At 36.0% G+C, this 24,131-nt stretch overlaps 2 protein-coding genes and 1 long non-coding RNA gene across 4 annotated transcripts in view; 1 reads left to right on the forward strand and 2 right to left on the reverse strand.

Annotated features, from left to right (window-relative positions):
* LOC149703740 (uncharacterized) overlaps positions 1-10,414 on the reverse strand; it is a 28,761-nt gene extending 18,347 nt beyond the window's left edge. The window contains exon 1 of the mRNA XM_089866983.1: positions 10,182-10,414. Coding sequence (XP_089723109.1) covers positions 10,182-10,198 — 17 coding nt within the window. The 5' untranslated portion in view covers positions 10,199-10,414. The remainder of the gene's footprint in view (positions 1-10,181) is intronic.
* LOC149703742 (uncharacterized) lies at positions 2,013-10,302 on the forward strand. 2 transcript variants are annotated; one of them, XM_089866985.1, is made up of 8 exons: positions 2,013-2,077; positions 4,923-5,182; positions 5,253-5,824; positions 5,895-5,966; positions 6,033-6,140; positions 6,207-6,366; positions 6,422-6,597; positions 6,680-10,302. In XM_089866985.1, exons 3-6 carry the CDS (start codon positions 5,637-5,639, stop codon positions 6,214-6,216), a joined length of 378 nt encoding a protein of 125 aa, XP_089723111.1. In that variant the 5' UTR covers positions 2,013-2,077; positions 4,923-5,182; positions 5,253-5,636; the 3' UTR covers positions 6,217-6,366; positions 6,422-6,597; positions 6,680-10,302. The 2 variants fall into 2 exon arrangements, with proteins under 2 accessions (XP_089723111.1, XP_089723110.1); XM_089866984.1 differs by lacking the exons at positions 2,013-2,077; positions 4,923-5,182 and having other exon boundaries at positions 5,223-5,824; positions 6,422-10,302.
* Positions 10,415-12,990: 2,576 nt separating the features above from the next.
* On the reverse strand, positions 12,991-23,580 carry LOC149703743 (uncharacterized). Its single transcript, XR_016381932.1, has 5 exons — positions 21,323-23,580; positions 17,390-17,681; positions 15,128-17,296; positions 14,874-15,067; positions 12,991-14,724 (listed from the first exon to the last, which is right to left on the reverse strand). It is a non-coding gene; the product is annotated as an uncharacterized LOC149703743 (long non-coding RNA).
* Positions 23,581-24,131: the final 551 nt, after the last annotated feature.

The raw sequence follows: 24,131 nt of genomic DNA on the forward strand, positions 1-24,131 counted from the left end.
TAATATTTAGAAAATATTATGTTTCTGATAAAAGAGTTGAGCTTTTTGGTAGGCTTCGCAATTTCAACGTTATCACCAATGAAATTTGTATTTATCAAACTGATAAGGAAGTTTGTCTTGAGTAGATTTTTACTGATAAAATAATCTAGGCTTGATAAATTCTGCATTCAAAGCCTTGGTTAATATTGCAAACAAGTTTACCAAATGTTAAATTCTCACCAATAGGTTTTGACTAAAATCAACTGTCAAAAATCTCCTCGAAACGTAGTGATGCACCCAATGTTTGGTTATGATATCGTTTTATCTTGATTTAACTCAAATGGTTTTTTAGGTAGTCCACATCTGTTACGTTAATGGACCAATTTCTCGTTGTATTCGTGTGACCAAAATTCACTCGCTGTTGAGATGTTTTTGTATCCTCCATTTATACATGCCTAAACCATTGAAATAACTTTCGTCCTATATGTTTTAGTCGTTTTACAACACTTTAACAGTTTTTTAGTTATTTTTCATCACTTAACTACACTTTAACCAAGTTTTAGTCATGAAACGACACTTTCAGCCACTTTAAAGTCATTTATCAACACTCCAACCATTTCTCTCATTAATAAAAACTTTTAACCACTATTTAATCTTTTGTTAACAATTTTTTACTCAATTAACAATAATTGTTATTCATTTAAAAAGAGTTTAAAGCACATATTTTTCAAAAAGCAGAACTTCTTATTGAAATTGGTTATACAACCGAATTTTTTTAATAAAAATTTGTCATCTATCCGCGCTTTTTAATGAAATTTAGTATTTAACAACGTTTTCAACCATATTTTATTGATAGAAATCTTTAACGCTTCCATCTCCGACGACTTTATCACTATTTAAATTAGTGATGTCTAGGTGGACGATGCCCATCAAAAAGAAAAATTTCCACTCCATACAAAATATCTGATCAGAACTGGTTAAATCGATCTCGACGTTTATAATTACGTTAATGTACACAGAAGGGTGATAATTTACAGGGGGTTAAGACAAGGCTTTTGTAAAAATGTTATAATGTAACAATTAAGGGCGTGGTACAACGTGGGCAAAGGTAAAATATAATTTAGAGTAAATCGGTTCTCACATGACCTATTTAAAAATCTTGAGCGCAATTTGAAGAATTGTTAAAAGCCTTGTCTTTGGATCTGAGCAAAAACGGATTTATGGGATCCCATAAATCCGTTTTTGATCTGAGTCTTTCTATGATACGATAAATTCGACCATTCACGTACACGCTGCCGTATCTTCTTATCCGTATATTCTATCAGGGAGTAAGGATACTAAGGAACGTTAGAGGGAGCGTTGATCTAATGCTAAAAAACCGTCATACAGTGGCAAATGGGAAAGAAAGTGGGGGGTAGGAATTTTTATCTCCGTTCCTCAATTTTAGCTAACGCACAGGCGCGACTGACGTCGTTTACTACCACCAGCAGAGAGAATTTTTAAATGCCGCCAGCGCCAGCTTCCGCTTCCATCGACTGCTGCCCCACTCACTCCATTCAACCATAGCCCACTTGATCACGCTGGCTGCACTCGCTGTAGAAGCCCGCTCAATCGACCCTAAGAATGAGAATAACATAGGTTCGGTCTAAAATTCAAACCCGTCTGGTTTTAACATGGGCGTCTATGAAAGGGGACCAGTTTTATCAAACTTTTTGGCCCAAATAGTGCATCCACTGGTTCAAATCTCTTGAATTTTTAATGAGACGTGTATTGAAAGGTTTCTCATTAAAAATTCAAGAGATTTGAACCAGTGGATGCACTATTTGGGCCAAAAACGTTGAAAAAACTGGTCCCCTCCCATAGACGCCCATGTTAAACCAGACGGGTTTTAAAGTTTAGACCGAACCTATGTGACGCGCCGCATTCGCAAGTTAACATGTAAAAAAAATCGTTTGGACGGGCTTCTAGAGCGTGTGCAGCCAGCGTGCGTGATCAAGTGGGCTATGGTTCAACCAACAATCAACGTCTGTTGGGAGGAAACCGAGGCTTAATAAAAATGCCAAATTGTTTTTGTAACGGTTGTAAGAATTTACTCAAGGTATTCGCTTAAAAATATACGAAAGGAATATCCTTCCACGCGTTTCCAAAGCCATAGAGCCCAAGATAGGACATTTATCAATTAATCACGCTTTAATTATTTAACAGCACTCTCAAACCCCCTCAGTTTTCTTTCCTTTAACAACACTTTGACCCTTTTTTAATCATCTAGTAACACTTAAAATCACTATCTGGCTATTTTGCAACACTTTCAATCACTATTTGGTTATTTATCAACACTTTCAACCACTTTTAAGTCATTCAACAAAATTGTCAACCACTTTTTATTTCCCTTTGAACAACATTTTCAACTTTTTATTCGTTTAACAACACATTCAGCCCTCTTTAATTCCTCTAATGACACGTTCAACCACTTTTAATTCATTTAACGACACTTGCAACTACTTAGAACTCATTTAACAAACCTGTGAACCAAGTTTCACTTTTTAAACAACATTTTCAGGTATATATTGTGCATTTAACGACATTTTTAAAAACAGTTTATTAATTTACCGACACATTCAACCACTTTTTGTCATTTAACGACACTTCGAACCGATTTTCAGTCATTCAGCATCATTTTCTTTTATATTATTGTCATTTAACCACATCTTCATCCATATTTTAGTTATTTAACGACATTTTCTTTCACATTTTAATCATTTAACGACACTTTCAACAACATTTTTAGTCATTTAACATCAATTTCTATCATACTTTAGTGCTTTAACTACACTTTCGACCACTTTATAGTCGTTTATCAACACACTCATCCATCATTTTCTCATTTATCAAACTATCGACTTTTTATTCATTTAACAACAATTTCAACCACGATTAATTTAATTAAAAATACTTTGAACCATTTTTACTTTTAACAAAACTGTCAACCACTTTTTAGTCTTTGAACAACATTTTCAAGCACTTCTTATTCGTTTAACAACACAATCAACCCACTTTTATTCATATAATAACACTTTCCATCACATAGTATTCATTTAATAACACATGCAACTACGTTTTACTCATTTGACAACACTTTGAAGCACTCAATTTTCATTTAACTGAATGTTCTTCCACTTTTTATTAATTTAACGACACTTTCAACCACATTTTGGTCTTTTAACGACTTCCAGTCACTTAGCATCATTTTCTTTTATATTATGTTCATTTATTCACAAATTCATTCATATTTAAGTCATTGAACGACACTTCCTACCACTATTTTTAGTCATTTAACATCACTTTCTATTAGGGGATGAACCGGTACCGATACCATATCGGTATCGGCACCGATACTCGGGGTTTCCCGATAGTATCGGATCGGTTGGTTCGATACCGATACTAAACCGATACTCGTTTAAAATGCGTTATATGGCGCTACATGACAGTTTTAGGTCTTTTAGTAACGTAATGATGGTGATAATATCTCATTTCTATGAATTTCAATCGTGACGAGTTGTCATTTATATAAAAAGTACCGGAATTCAGTTTATCTAACAACTAAAAAGCGAAAATCTTTCTTAGTACGCGCCTACTACTCTAGGGATGAACCGATACCATATCGGTATCGGTTGAAATATCGGGTTTTGGATCATAGAGAGTAAATATCGGTATCGGTTCATGTTTGTACCGGTATCGATCGGTATCGGGTTAAGCCTGGTATCGGCCATCTCTATTTTCTATCATACTATAATGCTTTAACTACAATTTCGACCTCTTTTTAGTCGTACATCAACACACTCATCCATCATTTTCTCATTTATCAACCTATCGACTTTTTATTCAAATAAACACAATTTCAACCACGATTAATTTATTTAACAACACTTTGAACCACTTTTTACTTATTTAGCGAAACTGTCAACCACTTTTTAGTCTATGAACAACATTTTCAAACACTTTTTATTCGTTTAACAACACAATCAATCCACTTTTATTCATCTAATAACACTTTCTACCACTTTTTATTCATTTAACAACCCATACAACTACTTTTTACTCATTTGACAACACTTTCAACCACTTTTTAGTCTTTGAACAACATTTTCAGGCACTTAATGTTCACCTAACAAAATTTTAATCCATCTTTTATTAATTTATCGACACTTTTAACCACGTTTTCGTCATTTAACGACACTTTCTAGCCCTTTTAAGTCATTTAACAACACTTCAAAGCGCTTTTCAGTCATTTAGCATCATTTTCTTTAATATTATAGTCGTTTATTCACATTTTCATTCATATTTAAGTCATTGAACGACACTTTCAACCACTTTTTAATCATTCGACATCATTTTCTAGCACACTATAATCATTTAGCGACATTTTCGGCGACCTTTTAGTCATTTATCAACACATTCATCCGTATTTTTCTCATTTATCAACCCTTTCTAACGACTTTTTATTCTTTTGACAACACTTTCAACCAAGATTTAGTCATTAATCAACACTTTGAGACTAGATTTAGTTATTTAACAACACTTTCAACCAAGATTTAGTCATTTAACAAGATTTAGTCATTAATCAACACTTTGAACCTAGATTTAGTTATTTAACAACACTTTCAACCAAGATTTAGTCATTAATCAACACTTTGAACCTAGATTTAGTTATTTAACAACACTTTCAACCAAGATTAGTCATTTAACAAGATTTAGTCATTTAACAACACTTTCGACAATGTTTTACCCTTTTAGCAACTCATTGTATTTTTTTTAAAATAGTTTCAACTCTTCGCGTATTTTACGGGTTTTTTAATCTTTCCCAGCGTTGTTTATGCCTTGTCATCCTTTCCTAATTTTCTCATTGGCTAATATTGTAGTGTCTTTCTACGTGTGTTTTCCAGGTTTTCAAGTTTTTACGTCGCAATATAACACAGTATTACGGAATTCACATTGACACCATCCATCTCACTTGGTTCAAACTTGGTGTTATGCGAATAGAGCATCGTATTTGTATTGAGGTCATTGACAACTTCATCCCAGTTCGGATTACTTTCTAGGTAGTGTAAAATCAACAAGATTCCTCGACGTGTCAACTCCCTCTGTCAAAACTACGCTCTACTTTAAAAAACCCAAGCTCCCCCATCTTAAACCACAGTAATAGGTACGATTCTCTTAATACCTTGCCCATCGGCGAGCTACCACCTGATTTCCAAGCGTGATATGTGCCATAGGTCAAGGATGTTTAACCTCTCGGTCGAGAAGTTAAATCGACGTGGGAAGTCCAGCTGAATGATGACGTACGCGGCTTCGTCGCCAAGGTGGTTCAAAACGAGGGGTCGGATACGTACTCTTTTTCTGTACCGTATTCTTTCAGTTAGCAATATAATTCAAACAAGTGTGCATTCACCTATTTAAAGATGTCTGATTTCTTATCGTTTCATACTAATTGTTTGAAGTTCTAATATGATTTTGGAGAAAATTCGTGGAAGGTTCAGAGGTTTTCATACCACACACAACATGGGACATGGACAATTTTGAAAATTTGGTCACAACGTTCTTTTTACCTCAAGGGGATAGAATAGATTTTTTCCGCAATTAAAACAAAATTTATCAATATGGTCGCGGGAAGATTTCCGTTGTATTCCGAATGGCCCACGGAGAAATATAACTCCGAGGATGTCAATACTCCAAATTTCATCGGCATTAGCGATGACGACGATGATGATGATGTCGTGTTTAACTTTGTGGTTGAAAATGAAGACAATGAGTCCAAAGCAGACTCCATATTAACACCCTGTGACTTGTGAGTTGACTTTAATAATCCTTGTTATCTAAATTAGCATTAACACTAGACATTATTTAAATGCAATTAGGATGGAGCTAGTGGACTATCAAAACTCCAATGCGTTCATTAATTCTTACGTTATGAACTGTGACGGGTTCAAGTAAATATATCGCTGTTATATATTTATGGTGTTCGGTTCTAGAGTGCTAATTATTGTGTATTTTAGAATAATTAATTTAATCCGTCAACTTCTGTTTCCGAGCGTTGGGGTGGAAGGAGTTCCTCATTTTTTAATGTCCCTCGAGGACATTGTAGCGGGACAAATACACCATCCGTACGTTAAATTGCTAAATTATATAGTTAGTGTTATCGAGATTATTTATATGTTATTTCTATTCAGCCCTGAATGAAACGAGGATGGGGTTTATTCTCCTACTGGAACGTACTTTGTTCCGAACTTCGACGAGATATAATATGGAACAGGAAACTTGTGGCTTATCGCTACACTGATTTAAAAGAGAATAAATGGATGGAAGTAGCGACGAAAATGCAGATGAATAGTAAGCCTTGTTGAGATATAGGTGTTTTTTTTCAGCTAAAATGTTCATTATTTAGAAAGCGAATGTAAAAAAATGTGGAAGAACCTGGTGGATCATTTTCGTAATACATTCTACGCAGTAACCACAACAAAAAGTGGTCAAGAATTTGAAGAGACCCAAGCGGATAGAATAAAGTGGGCTTACTTTAAGCCGCTTCTTTTTTTGAAAGATGTGCTTGCGCGAAGAGAGTATGTAAATATTTCTCATTGTCGCAACTTCAATTATGAAAATATATATTTAAATGACGTACAACTTCTTCAAACTTCGACGAAAGTCAAAAACAAGGGGAGAATGATGTTTCTACATCTCCAAAATATGACGATAAAGAAAATGACGTGGATGAAATGGTATTTTGCGCAACTTTGGTAAAAAATTCAGTTATACAAATGAAAATAACTTCATTCGTGCGAATAAGGTGATAGAGGCAGGCAGCTTTTCAGTATTTGTTTAGATCTAGGTGCGATGTAACGTTCATTTAAAGAATTTCTAAATCTAATCATTTGTGAGTCATGTATAATCCTATAATTTGATTAATCTGTTCCAATATAATGCTATAGGTTTGCGATGAGAATCCTATTTTCGTATTAAAATAGCCAACTCGAAGAGAGGGTCACATTTACACTATCTAAGAAGTCAATCGCGGCAAGTGTCCCTATTGACAGAAAAGGTTTAATAACTTTCTTAGTTTGGAGACTATTGAAATGGTCTAGATCTTCAAAACATGACGGACAGATGATATATCTTAGCCCACTTGTGTAGATATCTCCTTGCTAAAGGGATGAATCCTTGGAAACCCATATCTCCATGAGTATACGATGTAGACCTCACGATCTTTGACTTTTTTAACTCAGTTTCACAAAACGAACACAAATGTTATATTATGGCAGACTTATCAGAAACACCCTGTATAAAGGTTCGAAATATTTTACTTTTCAGTGTTTGTACAGAACAATAGGGAACGAGGGCAGGGAGAGAGTACTTGTTGCTGGAATTAACGCAACGACGTTTGTATTTGTATTGAAATTTCAAAAAAATCTGCAACGTTAAATATTATGAAGTGATATTTTCTAGAGTTACACTTTTATATGTAGCTATTAAAATACGTAACTGTTATTTTTTTAAGAAATCTATCTATTGAACGCCTTTTTTAGCCACATCGTATGTTGTACATCTACTATGAGGCTCTTAGTTTGACCTGCCCTCTTGTTGTAGTAGTAGTAGTAGCAGCAGCAGTAGTAGTAGTAGTAGTAGTAGTAGTAGTAGGGGTACAAGGTGTGTACAGTACATTCGCTATATGGTAGGGGTAGGGGTGTCACAGTCCTGCCTTTGGCAGTATCAAATTTTTCGTTCGTCATTTTTGAACGTCGAGAGAAAATATTTTTCTTTTTAGTTAACGTTACAGTTCAGAGGTGGAGTTTTAAACTTAATACAGGGAAGAAATTATTTATTTAACTTTTCTTCCTCCACAGAGAATCGAACCGATGACCTTTCACTTGCTAGCCCAGTACTATACAGCCTCGCCTAATATCGCTTGTTAAGAAACGATCTCGAATAAAGCGCTATACTCGGAGAGAGAGGTTTGTCACAGGCACCAGGGAGTAGTCGGGAGAGTCGACTCAGCCTAGAACAGGTGAAAGTTAGTTTTTAAATGGAGATCCAATCGCCCCCTAGCTGTCATACGGAAAAACGTCGTCTGCTGCATAAAGATTGGCGGGAAATTTAAACTTTAAAAAATTGGCGCATTACATTGAAATGTTTTCATTAGTTATCTATTTAATGACATTTATTAATTATTATAGTAAACGCGTAATACAACTTTTTAAATCATTCGTTTCTCAGTTTTTGTAGCTTTTTTGCCCCTGAATCTTTTTTAGTTTTAGGTGATGTATGCCTACTTGCAAATAATTTTTCTCTCTCCCTAATTTTTTTTTTTCTTTTCATTTTCCTTCCGTTTTCGTTCTTTCGCCTCAAAAACTTCTCTGTTCTTCAGACGAATATTATGGTGGATTCTGAGTCGAATATAAAGTTTTATAATTTTTTTCTATTGTTGTTGGACACATTTCAGGATATGATTTTAAATTACGTAGCCCTTGAGCCAGTTTTGCCGCTATTCCCATGCTTAAAAGGCACCTTGGCCTTAACGTTAAAAACTGGTTCTTCTTGAAGTGGTCACTACAAACTTTATATTTTTTTGGAAAACATGCTCTTCCCTCCCCATTAAATCGTCTCTTCCTGATTGAAGTAACGTAGCAACCATTGTTTACACCTGTAACCAAGGCTTATGTAAAATGTGTTCCTAGATAATTTTCCCATAAAATTTTGATAATAATCTCGCTAAATTCACCTTATAATATCTTTCGGATAGTTGAAAAATGAAATATCACCCTTGGATTTGCCTTGGGAATTTAAACATTTCAAAAAAGAGCAGCTTGAACCACCGTTGTGATGCCATGATTCCGCCATGATTTTTAGCAGTGATTTTTCCGTACGACAACCAGGGGCGCTCATGTCAGCAAGGCTACCAGCCACTTTTCAAAAAAAAAGGCTGAGTCGACTCTCCCGACTACTCCCTGCAGGCACGGTCCCCTTCTCTCTATCTCTTCAACTAGGAGTCATGATCTTATCCGAGGCCAGGAGATATAACTTCGCGGTTGGAGAGGCAAAAGCATATTAAATAAATTTTTACCGACCGGGCAGAAGTTTTTATCACTGTTTAGGGTAGGGCATCGAGGGGCTATTCACTCTGATTTTATGCACGGTAAATCATTTAAGCATTGTAAAAGATAGCGTTATTCACTCATTAGGGTAAGGTATAGAGGGGTTATCCACTCATTAGGGTAGGTATAGAGGGGCTATTCACTCGTACGATGTGGCTACTATTACGAGCCCTTGGGTCGTCTTGTTTCAGTGTGGAAACCATATTTTATTCCCATTCATTGTAAAAATAATTCCAGTTATTTTTTAACCATTTATTCAAACCTAAAGTTATGCAGTTCCAACAAATTGCCGACCAATCTTATTCTGAGGGCTATTTCGCAAACGGCTCTTAATGGGACAGACTTAGCAAAATCTACAATTTCCAAATTCAATCACTAAACTACTATCTGAAAGAAAAAAATCTTACCGATTCAGGATATACATTCTAAATTCCAATTTTTTAAATCTTCTAAAAGCAATACTTTCAAATTATTAATAAAATACCTCATTGAAACCTTTAATTTTGATTTTTAACAAATTTTCCAAGTAGCCAAATTAGGCCTGAAAGATCCGAAATGAGTTTGTCTATTTTTACTCTGATTATCATGCAAAATACCGTTTTCCAAAGTTTTAGTATGCGTAATATTTCTTTCATTTTCGTTTGAAATGAGGCAAAACTTGAATTACAGGCAAAATTAAAAAAAATTTCGTTTGAAATGAGGTAAAAAGACAAAAAAACTGAAACTTTTCCTAACTGCCCGATCATTTGAAAATTGTGTTTCATTGATGACGTCACTATAGATAGCGTGAGGACGCAGCTAACTCGCGTCAGAAGTTTTAAACTACAATACAGAATTTGAATTTTAGGCTTTTCATGCAGTAAGCATTACGCGCTTTAGTGGTGGACTCTCCCTAATGACGAAAAATTTAATCCAATTTTGCATTTTATTTTTCATATTACAAAAAGAGAAAATAACCCAATAGATTTTTTAACATTAAAACTAGCTACCTAAAAAACGTGCCTCTACACGATTAACGTCTCAAATTAGAGAATTATCTTTGAAAAAGTGACAACTGACCTTTTATTACAATCCATTCTTGAAACTTTTCCCAAATGACAATACCGATTTTAAACTAAGGTATAATTGAATCGAAGTTATCTCGAATTCGCGCTTGTTAATGCAGTAATGTGCGCTCAAATGCCGTTAAGTGCGAGCATCGGTTATGATCCTATCCGAAGAGGATCATGAGATTGGAATGTTTACACTGGCGATTTCAGGAAAAATATAAAAAAGTTGCTCATACGATCGTGCCCGCTAGTCGAAATGAGATATTATAAGAGATGGGTGGTTATACCACGAATTTACTTCTTTCTATAATGAATAATGACTATAGTTTGACTAGAAATTCGCTAACGATTGTATCATAGCTTAAAATTTAGCGTCATATAAAGAAATATTACAAAAATATTTTATTACTGGTACTTAACGCAGATTAAAAACGGTACAAACATTAAAAGTTGTAAATTAAAACCAAAATGCCAGAACTAATTGCACATAAGGATAATATTCGAAGGGCGAAGGGAAATTCTTACGTAAAATAAGGTATTGTTAGAGAACTTTTTATTTTCATTCCACTTTAGTCAAAGGAAGCGTGAAATGTTCAACCATTTGATTTTTTTTCTTAAGAATGGTAAAAATATACTTCATATTATTTATAAAATACTCTAAAACCTTTAATTTCTAATAGATCTTCAAATTAGCCAAAATTAGGGATGAAAGATCTGAAATGAATTTGCCAATTTTTACTAAGATTATCAAGGCAAAGTTTTAGTAGGTTTATTACTTGTTTAATTTTCGTTTGAAATGATATTGGAACTTCTACTAAAAACACAATAAAAATATTATAAAAAATTAGAGGAAAAACTTTACTGTCCCGACTAATGTTCACATGTTTTGTCTAGTGTACCAAATAGCTCAATGAAACGCATTTTCTGTCAGGGCCAATATTTCAGAAGGTGCCTGTCCTAATTCTTCTTCTCTAAATTTTATGAAGCTCTAGCTCTATATTCATGGTGAAAATGATAAAACTGTTGTTTCTACCACTAAAAACTTTCAGTGAAATTTGGATAGCTCATGGTTAGGTTAGTAATACTTACGAAATTTTGAAAGCTGTTTTTTTTTCTTCTTCTTCTCATGGTTCTTTAGTAACTATTCAAAATTTTCTTTTATATATTATTTCATCTTTTTATTCCGGTCTTCTAAGTTCTAAGACGCGGTGAAAATAAGGTGGGCCAAGGTCTCAACACCAATTTTCAAAAATATTATTAAAGGATGATGTGCCGCCAATCGACCAATACAGCGGGAGGGTAGTGCTAAGGAGTTTTTTTGTGGATGGTTAATTATGAGTCGGTGGTTTAAAAAAATATTTCTCGTTTCGACTGTGATTTTTCAATTGCACAAGGTTTTTAATTTTACACGGAATTTTTCCGTTTAAAATTTAAGAAACGGCACCAAAACCCCTGTCCCTGTCCCTGTCCCTGTCCCTGTGCCGGACCGAAACGTACGCTTACGATGAGAGAGAGAGATCGCTAGCGTACGCGGTGGCGATACGAAGCCCCGCGTAGAGAGAGAACTGCCTGCCTGGTATATTAGTGAGAGGGGTAAGAGGGAGAGGGGGCATCCCGCTCGGAGAGAGAGGAAAGAAAGGTAGTTTAAATCTCGCGGGCTTTTTTGAGTGAAGGGAAACAAGATGATAATTTTCGTGCACTACTGCACTTTTTTAATTTTACACGGAATTTTATTCCGTTAAAATTTAAGAAACGGCACCATGCGCGTGATACATCAGAGATTATGCTGAATGGTTAGGTTAGGTTAGGTTAGGTTTCGTAAAATAGAGGGGACGGTTTACGGTCATAGTGATTTCTGGTTTAGGGGATCCAGGATTTGGTTTTAGATACATTATTTGATTCGTATGGTTTTGAAAAATTATACTTTAGTGGGGTGCACAATTTAGTTTCATTAATATTATTTGAAATGTGACGTTATTAGAAATTAAGGGGATACACGATTGCGTTTCAGAAATGTTTTTAGTTGTACGATTTATTGGAGATCAACTATACGGGGGGTCACGTGAGCCGTGTAAAATTACTATTAAGGCCCAGCCCTTGGGCCATCTTGTTAAGTTTGCAACTGATATAATAATCACGTTGTTACTAAAACGCTTGGAATAAAAATTTGCAAACTGGAACATATTTTGTTATTTTTACCGAAATTCACGGTGCGTCACAGTTCGATTGGCCTTGTCATTTTTGAGTTGATGTTTGATCAAAATTAAATTTAAAAGAATGCGATTCAATGCGCTGCCACCTATATCTATCAAGGCCCGTGCCTGGTAATATTTTTAGGAGGGACTTTAGCTTGTATAGAATTGCACATCTTTAACCTAGATGGCGTTGGGTATCAGCAGATACTTGCGCAATTTGGATTACGCGTGCTTTATCAGCGATGGCGTATAGGCAGAATACGAAAAGAGACGTCATTTCGCACGAATTCGCACCCCTTAAAAAAGTCTGGTAATTCTAATTTGTACCCTTTTCTGGGTAGAACTTGTTATGCTGTTCATATACTAAACTGAATTTCGGTAGTGGTATGGAAATGGTTTAATTCTATGGTTGATTTAGGTAATGGTTGGAAATGAAAGAACGTTTCATAATTTGGAAATGGTAATGGTTGGCATTTTTAAAGCACGGATCGGTAAAGGATTTGGGAAGTAGTTCTGTGCAAATAGTAATTTTTATGGTATTCGTCAAATACCAAATTACAGTGTTTTTGGAGAAATCTCTCGGCTAGGAAGAAGAAAATGACGAAATAATTCGACCAAATATGTGGGGTTTAAAAATTCAACCAAAATTTAATGTCTATAAAACTATTCAACCAAATTTCAAATTTATAAATGATGGAACACGGAAAGGTACTTTTTAACGCCTAATTTCTTTTGCTTTTAAAAAATATTCTCGATTTGTGGAGAAATAGACGCAACTTGTAATAATAAACAACGCCTTACTACTTCTCGGAATTAAAGACTGCACATGCTAGTAGACCAGTATATAGAGTCAACGAATTCAAATAATGTGATCTAGTCCTTCTTGCTAAGACGAAGCTGTCAATACACAGCTGGAATATGGGCCACATACAACAACGTTTTTAGCCATATCGTAGTATACGATGAGGCTCTTAGTTTGACCCGAGCCGTGGTGGCCGGGGTTGTCGCTTTCGTTATCGTTAGATTTTAGCTTAAAAGGAACTCGATAGTACAGTCGCCGCAATTAAAAACTTTCTCTCTCGCGACGTCTTGTTTCAATCATAAGCCGCAAATTATTGATCTGATACAATGGGTATTAAACAAGATGGCCCAAGGGCTGGGCCTTAATAGTAATTTTACACGGCTCACGTGACCCCCCGTATAGTTGACAACTAAAAACATTTCTGAAACAAAATCGTGTATCCCTTTAATTTCTAATAACGTCACATTTCAAATAATATTAATGAAACTAAATTGTGCACCCCACTAAAGTATAATTTTTAAAAACCATACGAATCAAATAATGTATTTAAACAAATTCCTGGATCCCCTAAACCAGAAATCACTATGACCGTAAAGCGTCCCCTCTATTTTACGAAACCTAACCTAACCATCCAGCATAATCTCTGATGTATCACGCGCACAAAGTGCAGTAGTGCACGAAAATTATCATCTTGTTTCCCTTCACTCAAAAAAGCCCGCGAGATTTAAACTACCTTTCTTTCCTCTCTCTCCGAGCGGGATGCCCCCTCTCCCTCTTCCCCCTCTCACTAATATACCAGGCAGGCAGTTCTCTCTCTACGCGGAGCTTCGTATCGCCACCGCGTACGCTAGCGATCTCTCTCTCTCATCGTAAGCGTACGTTTGGCGGACGCGACCGGTTTCCCTCTCTTATCGTAAGCGTTCGTTTCGCGGACGCGTCCGGGACAGGGACAGGGACAGGGACAGGGACAGGGGTTTTGGTGCCGTTTCTTAAATTTTACCGTAATTAAAATTACGTGTAAAATTAAAAACGTATCTTATATTGTTGTTTCAATAATTTTTTACCAAGCGTTTTCTTTTTGCACTCTCCACTTTCCATTTCCAACTGCTAAATAGGGGGTTTTGAATGATTGGGATGATTTTAAAGAGAAGGTGAACAGTTGAGCATAGCTCGTCCGAATTACCGAATGACATTCCAGTAAAGGGCAACACATATTTTTAAAATAGAACAAATATGTGTTAGAATATATTTTTTACCTTAAATTGTTATATAAAGAATATCAGTTTGTCTCACTCTCTCACCAGTCAGTATGCCAAGATTATCACAGGAAGAACGCAATAGGCTCGTTGCGTTACATGAGGCTGGTCGGGGTGTTCCTTTTATTGCGCAGCAACTGGGCTGTTCAAAGCCAACCGTGAGGTCATGGCTAGCCGCTTATGGTGAAAATGGGCGATTGACAGACAAACCAAGACCGGGAACTCCACGCGTTACCACTGCAGAAGAAGACGACGTTATTGCTGCTCTTGTTGTGAATAATCCTACCACCACTGTTCGATCTGTAAAATCCATCATGGAATTGGAAACGTCGGAAACAACGATTAGAAACCGATTACGTGACGTTGGGCTACACAGTCGTATCGCCGCGGAGAAGCCATATCTCAAACCAGAGCACGAACAAGAACGCCTAGCATTTGCGCGCGCTCACCTTCACTGGAGGAACGAATGGAATGAAGTTGTCATCAGCGACGAATCAACATTTTGTTCATCTACGGACCATCACGTAAGAGTGTGGAGAGAGAAAGGGACCCGATATGATGCGGCTAACATTCATTCAATCCAGAAGAGCGGACGGTTTTCTGTGCCAGTGTGGGGTTATATTTCAAAACATGGAATTGGCACCTTAGCGCGAATAGAAGGGAACCTTAATTCCGATAAATATATTGATGTATTGGAACATACCTTTTTTCCTCATGTCGTAGACAATCATTTTCCGGACGGTAAATTTATATTTCAACAAGATAATTCGAGTATACACAAGTCACGTGCAACCATGGCGTATTTGAATGAGAATCATCCGGAAATAGATGTAATGAACTGGCCAAGAAATTCACCCGACTTATCTCCAATCGAAAACGTCTGGGCGATTATGAAAAGGATTGTATCCCAGAACAATATAATTCCCAATGATAAGGACGAACTATTCACCATCATCCAGGCCGCATGGGAAGAGGTTGGCGAGCGGCCCGATTACATAAGCAATCTGTTTTCATCAATGCCGCAGAGAATGCAACAGGTTGTAAACGCCAACGGGAAAATGATCAAATATTAATCGCATAATGAAATTAAAAATGAAAACGTATAAATGTATTTATCCTAAGCATGTTCATAATTAAGAATAAATGTTGGATAGTAATTAGCAAAGTGTCTTCATTCTTTATTTAACTTGTTATGTTGGTTGGGTTTTTCTCAATAAAATATATACACACTCTGCATTAATTGCGTCCTTACTTAACCTTCAAGGATTTAATACTTCGTGCAGCTCAGCAGATTCCATTGATTGTCAAAAAGACCATAATTTGCCATCGGATACACTGCTAAGACTAGTCTAACTTTAGTATAATACTAATTTCGCATTGTAAATAAAGGGTTTCTTGAGAAAGGTTCGTCATCTTGATTATGGCGAATCCCAATTAGTTGAAGACAATGAACACAACCACTTTCTCAAATGTAGGCACCACTTTGTGACCCATGCTATACTTTGAATGTGGGTATTCTCCTTTTCAGTGAACCTTTATTTCCTCCATCAAGCGGTTTTCAATGGGTGACATATTGAGGGAATTGGTTGGCCATTGAATTTCTAGATGGTTCTCTCCGAAATGCGCCGTTTTCAACCAAACGTTCGTGCAGACTTATGTTGAATCTGACATCAAGAATCGCCCACTAATCTAGATAGAATTCTTTCTCCACCCCCTGGCATTTGCGAACCATAGTGGAACAGAATGTCGCACCCGTGGCCATATCTTCACCGGAGGAAGATTTTAAGTTTCATTCCACAATTGTTGATTATATCTTTGTGCAATATGGCTCAAGGCATTGATTCCGTGGGGGACGTGTATTCAGAAAATTGCAATTAACATCACTCTCCCTTTACTGGAATGTCATTCGGTAATTCGGACGAGCTATGCTCAACTGTTCACCTTCTCTTTAAAATCATCCCAATCATTCAAAACCCCCTATTTAGCAGTTGGAAATGGAAAGTGGAGAGTGCAAAAAAAAAAACGCTTAGTAAAAATTTATTGAAACAACAATATAAGATACGTTTTTTAATACCCATTGTATCAGATCAATAATTTGCGGCTTATGATTGAAACAAGACGTCACGAGAGAGAAAGTTTTTAATTGCGGCGACTGTACCTCAACCCACGCATAGAGAATTATTTTAATTACAACTTTTCTTGGTCGCAGCCGGGATTCGAACCCGCGTCGCTCGCGCAGCAGTAAAACACTTTACCACAGGGCTTGACAGAAGTATCGAGTTTTCTTCCTTTAATTTATCTCTAAAGGGTCGAGAATGAGGGAGGGCCCAATTTTTTTTGTATTTCTGTATTTTTGGTGTCGGATACTTCTGAATTTGTGTCTTTTGGTCTTTATATTTCTTTTCTTTATGTGTATGTGCTAATTAAATTGATAACGATGTGGCTACTATTAACGCCATCTTGTTTCTTTTTCTTTTTTCGTTTTCAATTAGGAACCAGGGCTTTCTAGCCATAACAGCTCCGTTCGGTAAAAAAATATAAATTTTGCTTTTAGGGATATTTAAATATATACATTGTCATTAAGTTTTGTTATTAGGGAAATAAAATTTATGTTTTAATTAAGTGATTTTTAAGTTTAAGTTTAAAAATTTTCGTGGTGGAAGAGTCAATTATGTCCGCGGGTAAGCAGTTCCAGAGGGGAACTATCCGATAAAAAAAAATGAGTTTTTAACCAACTTTATACGTGGGAGCCTAGGAGGAGCGGTAGGAATCTAACTTCAAGGAGAGACAATGATACGACGGGCTTTACAGGTGTTTCTCATTGATGAACTGTGTCCATCGTGGGTAGGATGTTGCAATTTCACGTCACGAGCTGAAATAAATATAAACCACATGCACTAACAAACCTTACTAATATAAAACTAAGTCTTTGTAACTTAAATGTAAAAAGGGAATTAGGTCAGACCTTGTCTCTTGTAACAGGAGTACATAGATTTTCTACTTGGAATCTTTAAGAGGCCATAGACCCCAAACAAATATCTGATTGACTGTGAAGGGAAGCGTCGAAAAGTTTTAAACCATCTGTTCCTCCTTCCTCGCGTCTCATTGGGTATGCGAATGTGTGGGACAGATCTAGATCATGACCTTTTAAGCTGACGTCTGCATCATTTTCGGCTTGGAAATGGTCGGGAAGTGAGAGAACTTGGAATAGTTTGACGTTAACGACGTTTTTGAAGCGGAAATTTCTCTAACTGTAACTAAAGTCAACGATTTAGAAGTTAGTTGTTGTGTACGTGAGTTAAATAATAAATACATTTACAACTAAAATACGAGTTTAATGATAATGATATAACGAGGATGATCAGGTACAATAAGTAGTGAAGCTCTGGAACAAGAATACCCGTCTTCTAAGACTTTCTGATAAAACTAGGGAAGGTAGTATGGGGCGCCATAAGCGGTTAAGAGTGGAACTAACTACACTGTAAAAAATAATGGTGCATTCTTACACCATATATGCTGTTTTTTTGCGGTGCCAAAAATGACACCATTTAAGGTGTACTTCAACACCATGTTTATGATAAATTCACGCCATTTACAAAAATTATTTTGCAAGTATTAAGGAAATATTAGGCATTTATGCACCATTTATAGTGCTTTTTAACATCTTTTTCAGGAAATCTGTTGGTCTCTAATATTACTACTTAGTTTAATGGTGTTAAAAGTAGGCAAGGTTCCGCCACGTATATCACATTACTATACCAAATGAAGTGAAAAAGGTGTTAAATATTTTTTCTATATTTAGCACCACGTTTAAGGTGTAAAACAAACCCATTAATACACCATTTTAAGTCCCTTTTCACTCCATTTCAAAACCCTATTTACCCTATTTCAAAGCCCTATTTATTCCATTTCAAAGCCCTATTTACACCATTTCAAAGCCCTATTTACTCCATTTCAAAGCCCTATTTACTCCATTTCAAAGCCCTTTATACTCCATTTCAAAGCCCTATTTACTCCGTTTCAAACCCCTATTTACTCCATTTCAAAGCCCTATTTACTCCATTTCGAGGCTCTATTTACTCCATTTCAAAGCCCATTTTACTCCATTTCAAAGCCCTTTTAACCTCGTTTCAAACCCCTATTTACTCCGCTTCAGACCCCTATTTACTCCGCTTCGGACCCCTATTTACTCCGCTTCAGACCCCTACTTACACCATTTCAAGCCAATATTTAGTCTAATTCAAGTCCCAGTTTAAGCCATTTCATGCCCCTGTTCACCCCATTTCAAGTTGATTTTACTACGGCCAATAACCATTCGGGTAAAAACCCCCGCAATTTGGCGGATTTTGGATTCGGTATATTATTATTGAAAGTTCCCGATGGAAGTGCAGTAATTCTCGGGAACAAGAAGATTCTATACCCTCGACAATCTGATTATCTAATGAAGATTGAGTGGTTTGGTAAAATGAGCAATAATTCCATGTATTTTTTAAAATATTAAGCAAAATTTAGAGTTTAGAAGAACGAAATATTTTCAAATCGAAGAAATTTACCTTGATATAGCGATTAGCAAATTGTAATACTTAAGTCTTATGCATTATGTCACACTGTAATGAAGTTTGAACATAGAATGAGTACCCAAAAACAATTTTCTAACGTAATATAGTGCCTTTAAAAAACGACATAAGCAAATATCTCATTTATACATCTCAGAGTGACGATGACGTCACGGAGAGGTTTTACACTGGACGTGTCTGTCTGTCTGTCAACGCGTTCGCAGTTGGCAAATCGGAGCAAACGTGTTCGCAATTTCCGGACCGGGTTCGCGGTAAACAGAAATTCCGAAAACTCTACTTTATTGCTTATTTAACGCCAATCGTTAGCTAGTCGTTATTCACCTTCATCTGCTGACTAACAGCCAATTCTTTTACTCAATACCCTCAGTATTTATTGGCTTCAAACAACAACACCATGCACTCACTAGTCCTTTGTGTATACCACATAGACACCAATCTCCAACATTGGCTTCTAACACCACCATCTACTGGTCTTTCGTCTATACCACATAGACACCAATCTGCTACATTGGCTTCTAACACCACTATCTACTGGTCTTTCCGTCTATAGCACATAGACACCAATCTGCAACATTGGCTTCTACTCCATCATCGTCGTTAGGCTTAAAATGTACGCGGCGATCGGCTAGGGTCACGAGAAACGTCTAGCCTCCCAATGGCAGGGCTTCCACCAAAGGTTCAGGCAATTGCGCATTTTCTTATTCCTTGACGTGAATCAATCGCCTTATATACCCTAAATTTACAAAAGTTCTGAAATAGGTGTTCGCTAGAAGTCAAACGTTAAAAATAGCTATGTTTAAAATGATTTTAGGAATAAAGTTTCTTAAATCGACTTAACTATAGTTAATATAAAATACTGACGATTAAAATAATATCAGTTATATTTATTTAATTATTTAAGATAAACGTCTCTCTTTGAAGTGACACAAGTGAGAGTTTATATAGAACGAGTAATGAAGATTGCATCTGAATTGAAACATTATACGCATATCTAAGTTAATATAGAACGAGTAATGAAGATTGCATCTGAATCGAACGCTATAGGCGTATCAAAGTTAATATAAAGCGAGTAGCATGAAAAGATCTCTTACAAAACGATAACAATTTCTTTTTGCAGAATTCTAAATGAAAATATTTTAAATATGTTTCGGCATTACGATTCTTTTAGTAGTTGTGTAGCTATAAATCTCTGTCTCATCTCAATATTCCAAGAACATCTTTTGATATTAATATTTCAAATTTGGTGTTTAATTTTTAATTCAGCTTTACTACATTTATATATAGTGTAAACGTAAGGTTAGAATCCACTAAATAATATGGATGTTAATACACTATCTTTCTACCAGTTTTGTTACGATTTGGTCTATGTATTGAGATACCGAAATTGGCCTTCTTTCGTGTAATTTTTTAGGAGGCCTTAACGGCTTAGAGTGAGCCGATTGTTAAATACACATTTAAGTGATAGATATTATGTCCTTTGAAGGAATGATTGTGGTTATGTAGGAAAAGAAGTGACAGTTTAACCTTTACAAATGCACTTGGCGTGTGTCACCAAATTTGTGATATTTATTTCCGGTTTTTCTCATTGGCTGATTGAATTTTGTTTAAGAAGTAATTTATTTATTGAAAATGTTAGCCCACGTCTCGACTGGGAAAGGTTTATTTTGGTTTCCCAACTTGTTAAACGCTGTCACCGATAATAAGTTTATTATTATTGAAATTGTTTTTCAATTTTTACCATTTATAGGTTATGAATATATGCATACGCTTACTATCAAGAGGTCAAATGTTTAAATTTGGAACCGTAGGTCTCAAAGACACCTAAGCAAAACTAACCTATGCCTTTCCTAACCCTAACCTGATCTATATAAAAAGAGCAATATTTGGAAAAGGAAGATGCTTATTGTTCAAAAACCTTAATGAATATAGCGTTATCAGAGGTGAATTAGGGGAAGTTACGAAAGAGGCCGAATTTCTGGATGGGCAAATGCTTTATAAAAGCGATGGGGGAACATAGAGCTACTCTTTATTTTTAAGCCCCCCCCCCAAAAATGAGAGAGAATTCGCGAGGATAGCAGGGTAACGATATCGCCACCTAAGGGATGGAAAATAGCGTCTGCTTTAGTGTATGATGTACAAGGCTTGCTCAGTCAAGAGTCGTTTATAGTTAGAAATGGAACAATCGTCGGGAGGCGCGGACTTTCCCATTATTAAGAAGTTAATAGAACAATTAAAAAATGATCTCAGCTATTTTGTGACTTCCTCTGAAACTAGAGTAGCGTTGGTGGCCCATTTTTTAAGTTTCAAAGCAGGGTAAATACCTTTCCGTTTAACATCCGATTTCTTTGGTGGTATTGTGACGGGGTTTATTAAAGTCAAGCACTGGGTTGAAACTGATTTAAAGCGCGGCAAAGGCTTAGCCATATTTTCCGATTTTTCGCTACTTTTTGTCGGTTTTTTTACCTATGTTACAACCTACAGACTTATTTCTCATATTTTGTTTGACCATTAAATAAAAATTACATTGAGTTGATACTTCTTAATAACTTTTAGAGCTGTTAATACTCATAATAGGTCGCGAAGAGTTTTGAAGCTTAACTTCGGAGGCCATTTTCTCAATTTCCCGTGTTACTTCTCTTAACATCCACCAGGTAGAGACCTTAATCTTACTCCGTTGATAGAGGGGAGGAATTTTAACCCACCCAGCCGTTCCTCTTCCTCTCTCTCGTAAATAAAATGCCCCCACAGTGAGCCCTATGGCTCGTTCATAACTTCCCCTAATCCACCTCTGGCGTTATTGTTCAAGGACCTAAAGAAATAAAGCAATTTTTCGAAAAGGCCCGCTTTTATAATGCAATGACCTTATATTAATCTCGATCTGTAGCATAAAAATAACAATTCTTATGTCATGAAATATTTTCGAATGAGCACTAATTGAAATCATGCATTGAATATATGTATTCTTTTAAAAATTGTGCTTACAGACCTAAGAAAGGTCGTGTTTAAAAAGTAAAATGTGCTCTTTATTAACACCAATCTGACTACATTAGTTGTTACCATGAGTTAATAATATGTTAGCTCCCTATAAGTTACTCAGGCAATTCATTTTTATACTCCAGCGTTTTCTCCCGCGCCGTCGGCTTCCCAATTATATGCGACGCTCTACGGCCGCCACGTGAACGAAAATCTTATTTACTCTTCTTTCCGGTTAAGCGGGTGTAGTGCAAGCTGGCCAATGATATCGGAGATATTTAAGTAGCCGAATATTTCGCTCAGTAACCTCGGTTAAGAAAACAGTTAAGAGATCAGTGGATTGGATTTAGCTCAGTTGTATAATTTTCTGGTTTCAAGTCACAATAACAACTCTTATCTTTAGCATTCTTTATCCATATCGGCAAATTGCATTAAGTTCCTGCACATTTTTGTCTCAGTACTGACACAAAAGCCATGATTTAATGTTAAATTGTTAAAACATAAACATTCACGAGTTCACGACTAAATCACTCCCTGGTGAAAAAGCAGCCGGCGACTCGAGGTCGAGCCATACGAGCGGGACTTTTTTTTTCGACAAGAGAGAGCGCAACGTTCGGATTTTTTTCCCGCGCGGGCGAAATGAGCAGAAATCGCTGGATACATTACGCCTATGGAGCCTGAGTAACTTATAGGGAGCTAACACATTATTAACTCATGTTGTTACCCAAGAGAGTTCATTTGGATAATTTTAACGGAAACAACTCATAGTCGTGTTAATTCGAGCTTGATATAATAGAAAAGCCTTCAACGTGTATATACACAATAGGAAAGGTTGTGAAGTCCCACTGAACACGACAATAACGATTTCAGTAAATGGGGTGAATAGGGTTTTCAAATGGGCAAATAGTGACAAGAAATGTGGTAGATAAGGACTTGAAATCGGGTAAATAAGGACTTGAAAAGAGGTAAATAAGGGTTTTGCAATGGTGTAAATAGGGCTTGAAATGGGGTAAATATGCACTAGAAATGGGGTAAATTTAGACTTGAAATGGGGCAAATAGGGACTTTGAATGGGGTAAATATAGACTTGAAATGGGCTAAATAGGGATTTTACAATGGGGTAAATAGGGCTTGAGACGGGGTAAATAGGGACTTTAAATGGGGTAAATATAAACTTGAAATGAGCTAAATATATACTTGAAATACTTCATAGACAAAGCTTAGATAATTATTATTATTATTATTATTATTAGTTGATTTCTATTATGCTTCAATCTCTTACTTTCCCTATATAAATCTCTAGTCATGTATAAATTATTAATCGGTTGTACATAATATTTATGTAAATGTGTATTTTCTCGTGAACCACTACGGTTCTTTTTATGCACAATAGACAAGCTATTCATTCATTCATTATTAGATTATTATTATTGAAATGGTGTAAATGAGGACTTGAAATGAGGTAAATAGGGGTTTTGCAATAGTGTAAATAGGGCTAGAAATGGGGTAAATATAGACTTGAAATGGGGTAAATAGGGGTTTTGCAATGGTGTAAATATAGACTTGAAATGGGGTAAATATGGACTTGAAATGAAGTAAATAGGGGTTTGCAATGGTGTAAATGGGAGCTAGAAATGGGGTAAATTTAGACTTGGAATGGGGTAATTAAGGACTTAAAATGGGGTAAATAGGGATTTGCAATGGTGTAAGTTTTTTTAAAAATTAGCTCCATTTTCGTATTATTTTAACCCCATTTAATGGTATAATCGAAGGTGTTATTTTAATCCATTTAGGTATAATTTAAGCACCTTTTATCGAATGATGTTTTTTGAACCCTTTTTTGCACCATTCATTTTCGCTAATGGTGTTAATAAAATATCGCACTATTTTCATACCATTTCACCTTGCTAAGGTGTACAAATAGTGCAGAATTAATTTTACACCACTACAACACTGTTCAGGTACCTTAGTTTAGAGTGCATAACTCCATTTTCACATCATTTCAACATCTTTTATATGGGCCTTGCGAAGGTGTTATTTTATATCAATTGCGCACCTTTTCGAGGATGAGGTTTTTTCAGCCCTTTTTTACACCTTCTATTTAGACGAAAAACCCCTATTTACACCATTGCAAACCCCTATTTACCTCATTTCAAG

The sequence above is a fragment of the Phalangium opilio genome, unplaced genomic scaffold (assembly GCF_054372755.1).
Source record: "Phalangium opilio isolate 3A_F unplaced genomic scaffold, DU_Popi_V2 ptg000017l_1, whole genome shotgun sequence".
Lineage (NCBI taxonomy): Eukaryota > Metazoa > Arthropoda > Arachnida > Opiliones > Phalangiidae > Phalangium > Phalangium opilio.